General features: G+C 42.4%; 1 protein-coding gene across 2 annotated transcripts in view; it reads right to left on the minus strand.

Moving 5' to 3' along the window:
- The window catches only part of LOC130251804 (dystonin-like), a 285,947-nt gene that overhangs the window by 250,444 nt on the left and 21,224 nt on the right, over positions 1-14,279 (minus strand). For both annotated transcript variants that reach the window (XM_056488729.1, XM_056488730.1), the window contains exon 4: positions 585-792. In XM_056488729.1, the coding sequence (XP_056344704.1) occupies positions 585-792 (208 nt within the window). The remainder of the gene's footprint in view (positions 1-584; positions 793-14,279) is intronic.

Raw genomic sequence — 14,279 nt, forward strand, 5'->3', positions numbered from 1 at the left:
GACCCGCGGAGGCGCTTAATAATCGGGGTGGTTGGGGAAAACAACAGCGGTGCTCCCGGGGAGCGCTGAGGACCGCCGCATCTTTCTGGGACTCTTTTACAGGCGTTTTCCAGCTTTCGCCAGAGATGCGGACCTCCGCCCTGTTTTCGACATCAGTTGCCGCCGGGCCTCGGGCGCACCGGGGCGGCTCCGTTCCGGTCCCCGTCCGCCCCGAGCGCAGCCCCGGCCCCGTGCGGACAAAGAGCGGCGCCCGATCCCCCGCCCCTGGCGGAGCATCACCGCCCGCCGGGCCTCTCTCTCCCCCGCGCCGCTTCCACGCAGGGCGGCCGGGGGCTGCCTCGGCCTTGTGGGCCGAAAAGAGCGCCGGCCCCACCGCACCGCCCCCGCCGCGGCTGCAGCCCCCGGCCGCTGATGCCTTTTCGCATCAAAGTTTAATGCGCGCACCTGCGCGTGTCTCGGCTCGCCTTCCACACGCATCAGTGCACCCAGCCGCAAAAGGCGGCCAAAGAGCTTAGTCACCGCCCGGGGGGGCCGCGCTCTGAAGAGAAGGGACGGGGGTCCCTCCGGCCCCGACCGCGCCTTACCGGCGATGCGCAGCACGGCCCGCTCGGCAGGGTCCAGCACCGAGCCGCCCTGGATCTTCCGCTTGGACCGCTCGTGCTTGGGCAGGTTCCAGGGCAGCGTGTCCCCCGGCGCCGGCGACACCGTCCCCGACCTCTGGCTGAAGTCCTCCTCGTCGGAGAAATCGGCGGAGGACGACATGGAGCATCGGTAGGACGCGTTGCCGGAGCTCTGCACGGGGAGACAGACAGACAGACAGGTGCGTGGGGAGCAGCTCGGGACGAGGGGCTCAGGTGGCGCCGGCGAGTACCCGCCCCGCGTGGCGTGGAAAAAAAAGCATCTCACGGGAAAAGGAGGATAGGGGAGAAGGCTGCCGCTCACCATTGCTGTGAATTTAGAGGGGAAAGGGGTGCGTGTGCGCAGTGCCGAGGGTGATCCTCCAAAAAACAGCCGGTCTTTAGCGGGAGTGCATTTGGAGGGATGTCGGGATAGAGCCGTGGCCTGCGGCTGGGCAACCAGCTCGGGAATGAGCCTCCCACTTCGCCAACAATAAACCCAGAAGCAACAACAGCCGAAAAAAAAAAAAAAAAAAAAAAAAAAAAGCCACCAACCTTCCCGGCTACAGATCGATGGCGTTTGGCTCCCCCGCCAGGACAAGGGGAAGATTTGCCATCAGGGAGCTGCTGGTAAATCCGCCCCTGGGACAGACCCAGGCCCGCCGGGAGCCAAGGCGGGCTCCTCATCACCGCCCCGGGTCTGCTCCTGCCCCGCGGTCCCGGGGGCAGCCCGGCGGAGGGACGGAAGGAAGGAAGGAAGGAAGGAAGGAAGGAGCACGGTTTCCCAGGGCAGCCCCTTCGGGCAGCTGGGCACGATGGGCAGCCTTCTGTCACACTTTGCCAGGCGGCTTCGGCAAACGACTATAGACTGTATCCACTTTTAAGCTTCCCACCTACTCAAAAATGAGCTCTTCCAGAAACGTAAATAAACATTGATGCAGTCCAGACTGCTGCCATGTCTGTCTTCTCTGTTTATGGCAAAGTGGGAAACGGAGATGTGAACAGTAATAGTTTGGCACCATGTTGAAATTTAAGGTACATCATTAAACACGTTATCAGAACCCAGTGTGTCCACTAGCAAGCTGCTATTCCTTTTACTCTGTATTTTCTGATTGAAGGGATTTGTGGTTTCTCCAAAGCACAACACAAGAAAATGGTGGATTTGATTTGTCATTTCGTGTGGGAGATACTATTACAGCCTTTCAAAAGTGCAACCTGATATTCGTCCAATTATGTGAATTTTCAGGAGTGTGCTGTTGTCAATTTTTACAGATGTAGTAGAATCATAGAATTGTTTGAGTTGTAAGGAACCTTTAAAGACCATCTAGTTCCAACTCCCTTGCTGGAGGTAGGGACACTTTCCACTAGACCAGATTGCACAGAGCCCAACCTGGCCATGGGCAATTCCACAGCTGCTCTGGGTAACCTGTTCCAGTGCCTCACTGGAATTTCATAGTGAAGAATTACTTCCTTATATCTAATCTAAATCTGCCCTCTTTCAGTTTAAAGCCAGCATATTTTGTTACACAGCAACAGCTCCATCTAGCCATTCTAGATTCCAGATTTGATACTGATGCCTTGGGTTTTAGCTTCTATATTTTTCAGATTCTCTGCTGCTTAGTGTGTAACTCTGAAACTTCATGTTAGGTATTAGTAAGTTCTCCTCACTGGGTAGTGACAAAACAATCCCTTCCTAGCTAGAGAACCAAGGACAACTGGTACCCAAAAAGCACAACAAGGGCGAGGGAAAGGGGCAAGCCAGGGGGCTGAGATTCCATAGCCTGGGGCTGTGGTTGGATAATTGACCCTAATATGTAGATGAACCAGAACTTATAAAAGTTTCAAGACTCCTGACCAGGATCCACCTTGGATTTGATTTGGGTGTAGCCCCGGCCAGGCTCCTGCACTGCCCAGAGTGTATCCTTTCTATAAATACCTATTTTATCCCTTTTGCTAGTCTCTGTTCCAGATCAGCCTTTCCAGGTACCAAAACTAAACCAGATAATGTTTTAGGCTTGTATTGTAGTCCATTTATTAATTTTATTTTTTTCAATAAAGGGGCTTAAAGAGTACCTTTACTTAAAGAAGAAATCTGTACAGTGATTTAGATCTGATAAAATGTATTGTTGCTGTCTGGTTTTTTTTTTTTTCCACTGTCAGTTGTCATTTAAAACTTAGAATCTGCATAATCCAGAGGAAAAAACGTAATGCACTCTTTGCTCTGCATACAAGTAAAAAAAATATACAGTTAAATAATCTGCTATATTAAGAGGAGATCATTTATTTGTGTTTTTTTTTTTCTGACCCCCCTCACTTCTATCCCAATTCTCTTTTTTTCCGTGTACAGTACTCCATGGTGAAGTTTGAAACGTGCAAGTTGAAAAGGAGGGAATGAATACATAAAACCAATTAACTGAATTCTTGTTCACTGTATTGTGATGTAGAGAGAGCAGAAGGTAAGTGCAGAAAAACAGAAACATGAGATGTCTGATACCAGCTCAGATTGCCTTCATAATTAGCTTTAGTGCAGAGCCTATTTTGCTGTCAGTTTGTATACTAAGCTAAAACCAGATCTCATAAAGCAGGATGGTCACATATAGGTGTCTTCCCGACAGGAGCTGGAAGGGCTCAGCTTGCTGCAGGGCACTTTGCTGTACCAGCTGGGGCTAACAGGGCTCCTCATGTGCTTAGTCAGGGATTAGGTTCCTTCAAACCTGACCTTAGCTCCAGATTTTGCCATAGAAGAGAAAGTGTTGCCTTTAATCCCAGCTCTGAACATCCTGCTTCAGGCCTGCACCTTCTTTTGGCTGATCAGCAACCCCCAGTATCTTTGGATCACACAGACCCACAGTGACAGATTCTTACCTCCATCTCTTTCACCTTCTGCATTTTCAGCTTATAATATGAAAGCCCAAACACAGTGTTGGGAGGTGCTATAGCAATAGCTCACTAATTATTTATGTAGCAGCTTGAAATATGCAAGAATAAAGTTCAATAGCAACTGCTATTGAAGTTTTAGGGAAAGATCTCTCAACTCTCAGGTTTATATTTAAAAGTAAACTTCAAGTTTCATTGAGTAGGATTTCCTTTTTTCAAAAGACACCTTCATAGCCCATCATTGCATTTCATAACATCTCCTACCTGTAGGAGCCAAAAGCACTATTGAGTGGTCATTCTTTATGCACTATCAGTCTACTGAGATGTCAGCTTTAGGGAAAAGGAGTCTGCCATTTAGTCAGCTCTGCTACAATACTGGAAGATAAGCTATGTGAGAAGACTCCACTCATATTTTATGAGAATCAAACTGAACAGGCAATGGTAAAGCAGTCTTTGGCATGTGTGTATTACAAGATATCTACTTTTAGGTTATCCTACCATAATTAATACATGCAGTAAACAAATGAATACTCAAAATCCACTTTAGCGTTTAACTGTTCAAGAACCATGTTGTTTCATTTTCAGAGCAATGTAGGAAGTTCAGAAAGAAATTTTTCATACCATCAAAATCTAGAAAACATTAAGAAATGTCAACTTCTAACTTAATTACAGTCTACTTCCTTATTCAGCATGGACATAATTCTGAGTATTGCGTGCACAGAGATATTGAGCACCTAAGTATTTTTGACTTTGCTATTCCAAAGATGTTTATAATGAACTCAACAACTTTCTTTGAGTAAATTAACAGCTTTGATAAGAATTCTATAATTGTTCCTCTTTTGCACAGGCATTGTTTGTGTACCAATCATCCCACTGGACTCCATGTTTCCAGCATACACATTTTCCATTATAGAATTGTATGTCCCAAATAAGCATTCTATTATCAGAGCAACATATCAAGCAGTTTAAAAGACAGGAAATAATGCAGAACACATGTACTATTCTGAAAAAGATTCCTAGCCCATTAGGACAACAAGTGGGAAAAAAAAAAGGTTGTTAGACTCTGTTAAAATCAAAATATGTGAGGCACTTCTGTTATTTCTGTATAAAGCACATTGCTGTGTGCAAGTGAAAAACAACAGTTAATAATACACAAGGGTTTTTTGGGGGCTACATGAGTGAAGTGTCTTTTACATCACCTAAAATATTGATCATCCTTACTTAGCCTACTGTTAGGGACTTAGCAAGGCTCAGGGTTTGGCTGCTCTTAGCCTGAAGGCCGGTAAGGTCACAGCCCAGTTGCTGTAGCTGCTTATTCTCTGCCTCCGATTGTGCGCTGGTGCTGCTGAGCAGCCTCTGCAGCGCCCGTGCGAGCAGGGGAGGTCAGGGCGCCGCAGCCCCTCGGTCTCACGGAGCTCGGCAGGCGGGGCTGGGAGCATCCCCAGCCGGGGTTCCAACGCAGGAGTTCCCGAGCCGGGGTTCCCTTGCCGGGGTTCCCATACCGGGGTTCCCATACCGGGTTCCCGTGCCGGGGTTCCCAAGCCGGGCTCCCGGGCCGGGGTTCCCGAGCCGGGGTTCCCTTGCCGGGGTTCCCATACCGAGGTTCCCATACCGGGTTCCTGTGCCGGGGTTCCCATATCGGGTTCCCAAGCCGGGGCTCCCGAGCCGGAGTTCCCATACCGGAATTCCCGAGCTGGGGTTCCCGGACCGGAGTTCGGAAGCCGGGTTTCCCATACCGGGGTTCCCGGGCCGGTTTCCCATACCGGGTTCCCAAGCCGGGGCTCCCATACCGGGGTTCCCGAGCCGGGGTTCGGTGGCTCGGCTCGCTGCCGGTGCCGCACGGGGGTGCGCAGCGCACACCAGTCCCCGCAGCTCCGCGGGAGCGGCACGGCGGAGAGCCGAGCTCCCCTTGCCTCTTCCACGGAATCAGGGGATTACAGCAGAGCCTGAGAGACAGGCTTGCAACTGTGCTGTAAAAGCGAGCTGGTTTCCAGTAACGGGGATGATTTCAAAGAAGCATTTAGCATACTTCTTGTAAGAGGGATGCGGCCAAGTTCCAAGGCGTGATTTCCCCCGGGGAGGGAAAGCAGCGCTGTTTGTCAGCGAGGCACTGCAGAAGATCAGGTGAAATGAGTGGGAGATGGTGTAGCTGCAAACGTGTGGAGTATTGCACACCAGCAGAGATCAGGTGAGCCACCTGCAAATAGGAGCCGAAAGGGCCAAGAGCAGCGGGGACTGCACGCTGGCACTCCTGGGGGAGGGAGCATCAGCCGAGGTCAGGTTTCAAATTCGGTCAGGCAAACCAGCTGGGAAAAGCTGACTCAAGCCTGATACCCAATTATCTTCAATTACAAAAATTCCCCGACCCTATGACACATCAGAGATTGTGCTGGGCAGCTGAACTCTAATCAAATAGTTTGTACTTTCACATTTTATCTTTCAGAAGATTGCCCACTGCAGTGAGTCCTTTCATGCTGGTTTTTGGAAGCTGTGGGAAGCACAGGTCAATACTGACTGACATTTAATTTTCAGTTTAGTTATGAGTTATTTCTATTTCACTTATACTAAACTACCTCAGAATTCCTGGAATGTATTTTTTTTCTTTTATTATAGTCATTGCAGGGAACAGGATAAATATCAACAGAAATGAAGCACTGGAGTAATGATTTTATTCTGTGTGTTTCAGCAAAATTCCTTCTAATTTAAAATAATTTAGAATATCAATTGAAAATAAATGGCTATTTTTGTACTTTAACATACCAGACTAAATGATATTAAAGCGGCTCGACTTTTAAAGTAAAATAACTTAACAAATTTAAGACAAAATCTAGGGCAACTGAACGTTCCCATTAGTAAATCTTTACCATTTTAACCTAGTTAGATGATAATGCAATGCAGAACACAAAACATCCAAAGTATGTAATCAGGCTATGTGAGTCCCTTGGGACTGCATCTTGTCAGAAATAATCAAAATTCAAAACACACACAAATGAAAGTACAAACAAGGACAATGTAAAGCCAGTGACGATGAACTTAAAAAAAAAAAAAAATCATCAGTGGAGATGCAGATATAGGAAATTAATATTTTTCTTTGGTTCTGTGCCACTCACTTAAGAGGACATCCATACTTCCAAGTACCTATGTTATAAGGAAATATGAAACCAACTACAGAGTTTCTGGGTTTGTAATTAATGATACAAAACAATAAGCAGAAAGCTGGAAGACAAATACACTAAATCTGAAACTCCTGATCATCCAGGGTCTGCCTCTATGTTAAACTGTCTTTGCAAACAGGTAGGCTTTTCAAACATCAAGACAATATCTACTTGTTTTGTAGAGGGAACTTTGATTCTTTCTTTCTAAAAGTAGAAGATGGAAATAAGCATTCAGTGTTTATTCTATCACATGCATTTGTGAATCTGTGATTGTATTTACACAAGGAAATTCTGATGCTTTCTTAGGCTTTCAAAAGAAGACAAGGTATTTTCTGGATGCTAGGAGGTCAATATCATTCCCCCACTTTGAAAATAACATTATGAATGCAATTTTTCTGGAAGAAATAGGTTATTTGAGGACATGAAATTCAAAATGGGTAAAGGGCTAGATCCACTTTTGCACTTGGGTGTTGTAATACAGTTTTGTAACATCAAACTATGTTTATTGGATAGCCATCTATTTACATATCTAAAAGTGACGTGATGCAAAAGTGAGCTTTTGATAGAGCCAAATGTTCAGAAAAACTGGTCACTCAGCATGATGAAACATCTCATTCTTCAGGGACATAAGGCATACCCAAACTTCTTCCCAAACTGAGGAGGTTTCATAACAGCAGAGAGCATTAGTTTCCTTTGAACTCTAAGGGAAGTGAAGAGGCTGTTTGTCTTTTCCTTTTTATCAAAATAAGTTTGAGATCTAGGCTCAGACCCTCATCTCCCAGCAGCCAGTCTGGAGGCTGTTTCTCAGTGACCTCCTGGTTGAGAAAAAAATGTTTAAAAAAAAAAAAATTCTAGATATAAATGGGAAAAGAGTCTAGTTGCTCTGCATGGCTCTCTGGGGAGACTGAAGTCCTGAGTTCTGATCCCTGTTTTGACAACTGCTTCTACATTCTATTTTAAGTAGTAATTGGGTAAAATATTGAAGTAGCTCCTGAATGGGATATGTGCAATGTAAGCAACAGGAACCACTGTGCAGCTCATGTATGAATTCTGCAGAACTACACCAAATTTCAAGCACTAACATATTGGTCTGAAGTGATACCATCTTCTAGTAGCTAAAAAAGGAAATTAGTGGGTATTACACGACAACAAGTAGAGTTTCTGCATTCAGGAGTAGCACATTGGTAGATGCTTCACATTTATCACATTTCACAGATGCTTCCCTGTTAACAGTAAGATTGAGCTGAGGGATCAGATACTGTCAAAATAATCTTCACAGATCTCAGCAACATCCACCAAGATAGCCATCATGAGAAAAAAAACAAGTATGTTGCTGTGTAAGGAAAACCCACTCGTCATTTTTTCTTTTTCATATGAATATGTTGAAAAGCAAGGCACCCTTCCTGCAGTGTAACCAAGACCTGCATGCAAGTGGGGCCAAATAATATTATTTAATAACTGTGCCACAGCCATTAGGTTTTTGAAAAGCTTCTTAGCAAAACTGCTAACAAAAATGTGGATTCTTTCTGAATGTCATTTAAATTTTAATAATATCATCAACATGACAGCCATGATATGTTATCTATTAATGCCATTCCTTTATTCCTTGTCTGTTTCCTCTACTTAGTTTTCCAATGTGAATTGCAGGATTTAATCTTGAAATTGCTTGCTTACGTTATAGAAGCCAACAGAAAGGTATTGAAGGTTTTTCAATGGGGAAATAATATTTTGAGCTATGCATATCTGAGAAGTTACAGCATGGGGAATAGGTATTTTAGTTAAGTTTTATGCTAAAACCATCAGGAAAATATAAGTGCTCTTCTGGTATCATTATCTTGTTGCAAAATTAATGCTTCCTATATTAATACCTAAAATGTCAGGATTTCATGTTCTCAAAATGGTGAATTTTTCTGCATAAGAAATGTATGTACCTTAGATGACTGTTGAATATTACTGTTGCAAGAAAACTTCCCATTACGTAAAAATAAATTTTGTGTTAAATTTTTAAGTGCAGCTATTTTGTATTCATTCAGTATGGCAGACTCAGATCCCCCTGCTCTGCCTGACACAAAAGAGCATAACATGACAAAATGACTAAGATTTGCAGAAGGCAAGAGTTTTATTTGCCTGGTACACCTACAAGGCCAACCAAGCAATAGAGGAAGAGTCTGGAATAAGAAATCACCTAGCTTCCAATCCTTTTCTCAGTCTCCTAAACTTTCCACTGTAGACTGTATTATATTACATATTTATGTTTTAACAACAAACTAAATTACTCTTGCTATAAAAGGTATATCAGGGTATGAAAGCACTCTGGAAAGCAAAGAGCAAATTAAAGTTCTAAGTAGCTTTTAAACCTATGATAGGCATAGATTGTTTTCAAGAAAAAATAAAAACACAATATAAAAGATTTTTTTTTAAATGGCATTAAGAAAATCTAAAGCAGTAGTACTTGTATTCTTATAATTACACACACCAATTTTAATAATTAAATTTTTATATTTTCTGTTATACAATCCATACTGAGTTTCTTTATCTTAAGTTTGCTTAGAAATATTCCCTTCCCAAGGTTTAATTGTCTTGAAAAATTTTAGTCAAAGCTGACTGAGGAGCCTGAGAGCAAGATTATGAAAACATCCAGTAGTTATTTGTAAACAATAAAAAAAATCCCAGTGATCTTTTTTGAGAAGTCTGTAAGCTTTGGGATGGATACTTCAAATATGAGTATGCTTTAAGCTAGACATAAGTCTTTTGCCATCTTTGTTAAAAACCTGTCTACATTTGTCAGAGTGATAAGTCTTTGAGATATAAATATCATCTGCCATCCCTGGCATCAGGGAGTATAAAGTAAAGCTTTTGAAGTTTGTGCTTGATCTCACTACTCTGACAGGAAAACTGCTGCAGAACTTCCTCCTGTCTTGATTAAATAAGTGATCTTCTAGTTGCCACTTCATGGCATTCCTGGTCTTCTGGGGGGATTTAGCAACAACAATGTTCATTTCCTTAAATAACCTTTTTTGCTTCCCCAACATATTCATAGCTTGCATTCTACCTCCTCTCACCTTTTTTTGGTTTTGCTGAGCAAGTTAACTTCTTCTAATCTCTCCTGACCTACTAATAGTTCTTCTTTGCAAAGGTAGATAGTTTAATTTAACTATTCCTAGTGTTCAGGTAACTACCAAAGTTGTTTTATCATACTTTTTTAAACAAGGTTCAAATTTCTCAACTAAAATGCCTTCAATGTATCATCTCTAAAAAACCCTTTCAGATTGGCACCCCCTAAACAAAGAGTCTCTCAGGGGTTTTAGATCTGCCAGACCAGTACCCCACCATCACAGAATGACCAAACAAATTTCACCCTCTGAGCTCTTACCTCCACGCTCGGGACACCTACCATCCCCACAAGGAGCTGACCAGGACCCTTCCAGCTTGGAGATCCAGAGCAAAAACTACTCTTTGCGTTTAATCATTGCCTGCCATGGTTTCAGGCTGATGGCAGTGTGGACAAGAGGCATGGAGAGCAGGGGAAGGCAGGCAGCAGACCTGAGAGGCAGGGGCTGCTGGTTTCTGCTCTCTGTGACTCGCTCAGCCAGCACAGCCAGCAAGAGGAAGAAGCCGTACGACGTGAGCGTGGAGAGGACAAACACCGGAACCGGCACGCTGCAGGAAAGGGCTGGAGAAACAAGGACTGACAGCCTGGGGAAAACAGAGACTGCCAGAGCATGGCAGCTGCGGTGAAAAGCACTCTGTGCATAAAGACTTCAGGAGAAATGGACCTGCAAGGTAACTGCTGGGTTAGTAACCATCAATGCTGGAGGAAGCGGACTGGGGGAGAGTTTAGGATCCGACATGCTGGCATGAAACTGGGACTGCCTCTGCAAAAGGTTTTGAACAAGGCAGTTTGATTAACAAGGAGGGTATGAGCTGTGTGTGTTTCAGAGAAGGTGGACAAGAGCCAAGGAATGGAGTATGCAACCAGAGGCCACAGGGAGGCACAGAAATCAAAGAGACAGCTTGAACAAGTGCCCCAGAGCAATGAGAGGACTGACCAGGTGAACCTGGGAAGAGCTGTGACATGAAGGAGTGAAACAAGAACTGACAGAGCAGACCAGAAGAGCCAAGGTCAGCAGAGAAGTGAGGAATGGACAGCAAGGAAGGAGTTAGTAGAAGCAGGTCAGGAGCAGGCTGGGGGAGACATGGCAGGAACAGCCACACTTGGGAAGAATGAGCACAGGAAAGAACATTCCCCTAAGGAGCCAGAGAGGAAAGGGAAATTTCACCCCAACTCCAGCCATTAGCAAATATCTGAGAGTTCCTCTAGAAGAAAAAGTACCTCCTCCCCTGTGCTACTGATTCATATGCAGAATACAAATGCCATCAGTCTCTCCCTGAAATCCAACAGAATTTTCCATATTGTAGTCAAAGTGTCAAACCTGCCAATAAGCTAAGCAGCAGAGCTTTTCCAGTTTGTTTTTAGCAAAAAACTGACTTAAAGTTCGCTATGCAGCCTTGGTTCAGCCTGTTTATTTGTATATTTTGATGCAATCATAATGATGTGATTATAAATTATTGCATCCTCAGTAATTTTCTTAATGTCTTGCTCCTATTTAGTGCAAATGATGGGTGATATTCACTCCATAAACAGTTATTCAGTATTTTGTTTGCTATACCCTGTTCAATGGGCAGCCGTAGAACTTAACTTACTTCATGCTATTCAAACACTATTGCTAAAAAGGAACTGTTATTTAATAGACTGGTTTTTGGTGCTCATCACTACAGTAGTATCTGACTGCTTCACTCCCATAACAGAGGATGCAAACTAAACCATGAGGTCAATTTTTTTTTTTTACCTAAGTCAAATTGAGATGCCAGGGATCTGACTTTTAAGAGCTATTACAATTACATATCAATAATACTCAGACTACAGCATACACAGTGTTCACTGGTGAATGGCAGCTGAAGAACTTTTGTAAACCCAGCTACATGCTTTGATTCAGGCACTTGGAAAATGGAAGATTAAAAAATATTTTAAACCAGTTGCTCAAGTCACTTACAGTGACCCTGTGCCCACCTTTCCATCTCCAAAGCAGCACTCACTCTTTTTACAGAAATAAGAGATCCTCTGTCTTCCTGCAATCTCCTGTTTTATTCATTTATACACTTTACAACTTCTGCAGCAGAACTCCTACACATAAGAGTCAGCCTAAGAGCACTTCTACCTATGATGAATACAAGAGTACATCCTGTGAAAAACCAGTATACCAACATACAATTAAAGCCTGTATGACAATGCAGATGCATAATCCACTGAATTAAAGCTGCATGTGTAACCTTAATTCCCTCCTTGATAATATCTGAATACTTGCCTCTGCCAAACTATTATTTTAACATCATATCCATGTGTAGTGTTATATATAAATACACATGGATAAGGGAGTCCCTTGCTATATAAAGATGTACTTTTATGTGCCACAGTAGGATGTTACACAATACAACTCTGAAGAGTGACTCTTGTGGCAGTGAAGGAAAAGGAAACATCTGCATTTAGACTATAATTACTATGCATCTGTGAGACAATTACTGGTCATTTTAAGTTGTGCAAACACTATCAACAAGATCAGAGCTGATTAATTTTTTTAACCTGCTTTCAGCTACTGTACAGAATTTACCATTTATAATCACATACATAAAACATTTTTTCTTACAGTTAAGACTGCTAGCACATTTTAGCAACTTAGGTTTCTATTACTAGCTCTTCCAGAAGGACACTGGGATTTAAAAAAGAAGAATTCTGAACAGTTAAAAAATTAACTTCTAAGTGAGGCTATGCTGCATGCACGTAGTAAAATTTTATGAATGAACACAAAAACCCAGTTAATAGAAATCATGTCAAAATGATGGTGGCAAAAAAAATAAATAAAAAATTATTTTCATTTTTCAAGCCAGAGTTTCACAACTCTATTTCTTTGATACAGCATTTGAAGCATGTTTTCTCTTGTTTGCTTCTAATTTAGTAGCAAGTTAGCTTCAGCTCCAAGGACCAAGGATGCACTCTGACCCTCTTTGAACACTTTAAATTGAAAAAAGTTACACTGGTTTAAGCTCTCATCCCGTTTTCAATAAATAAGCATTTGCCACGGGAATGGAAATTGACTCAGACATAATAAAAATGGTATGAAATCAGCTCACCTATCAAGACAAATCCTGCTGTATTAGAGGGCTTTGCCCACAGTTACAGGATGATTTGCAATGGTGTATAGAAAAATAACAGATTTGATGCAATTTTCAACCACATAACTTTAAATCTAAGTAACTATATTCAAAACCACCATGATCTGTCACCACAGGGTACAATCAATTGTCCAACAACATGACCTTAGCCCTCCAAATAAGAGCTAGCAGTGAAATCAGTTAAGGTGCTCTAAATACAATTTGTATTGTTACTGCTATGCTTATTTCTTATGTCTTTTTCCATTCATTGTTATCAATTATTAGCACTATTATAATTAACTTGTTTCTTTTGTACTATGCTTAATAGTAGTAACTCATCTATAGGAAAAAAATCACTAGAAAAACAACAATAATTTTAAATCCCAGATTTAATCTAATTCTTATTAGATTAAAATTATTCTGTTGTGTTTTTGAAAAAAGTAGTTTTAAAATAGGAATGCAATCACCTCCAAGGCCCAGTGAAACTCATGGCAACACACCTTTAAAAAATCCCTTCAAAAACCTAAACTGCTTAAGAGCTGGGCAAAAGGAGTGGAAGAAATGGGCAATGGATGAGCTGTAGGGTGGAGAGGGAAAAGCAGCCAAGAGGAAATCAGGAGCAGGCAGCAAGGGAGGAGGTCACAGAAGCTGGAAGAACAGCAGGAAAATGAACTCTTTGGGCAAAAAGTGTTTATGAAGAATTTATGAGTGGGGAGCTATTTGCTATAAGAAAAGTAATAAAACACAGCAGTACAAAAAAGAGATGTAAACAACCTCCTGGAAAAAGAACTAAATTTGAAGTCAACCTAATGGCCATGAAAGCTTTCTCTTCATTTCAAACATGACTGGATTTAGCATTAATAGTCATATTTGCAAAGATCCTATGTACCTAAAATAGGTTCCTTGAGATATTTTTTAAATGTTTAAGATGGCCAGCTGCTTAAATCTTGTTAAAAACTTTATGAAACCATCACCTAATAAACTGTAAGGAGCTTCCCAAAATCCCCATCAATATCTTTTAAGTCTTTGTCCTTGTTTCAGCTGTGGTAGAATTATTTGATTCCTAGTAGCTGGTACAGTGCTGTATTATTTTCCTTTGCTTTTCGGTCTGATTAAACTTTCGACCCACAAGTTTTTCTTTCTCTAATTCTCTCCCCCATCCTACTGGAAGGAGTGAGCCAACAGCTCTGTGGTGCTGTTTGTGTTTAGCTGCATGCCAGGCTAGACCACTGCAGCCTTAAAAATGAAAAAAAAAATGCAGTTATTATTTCACTTTCTATATGGATTCACATGTTCCCTGTGTTTGTTCATTATGGCTGTGCTGAGATTGTCCTGAGAGATGACCTGTGCATGTGTGTGCACACATGCATGCACAATCTGACAGCTCATAGCTTAGTCATGCATTTGAGAACATTAATAT

This window comes from Oenanthe melanoleuca, chromosome 3 (genome assembly GCF_029582105.1).
Source record: "Oenanthe melanoleuca isolate GR-GAL-2019-014 chromosome 3, OMel1.0, whole genome shotgun sequence".
NCBI classification, from domain to species: Eukaryota; Metazoa; Chordata; class Aves; order Passeriformes; family Muscicapidae; genus Oenanthe; species Oenanthe melanoleuca.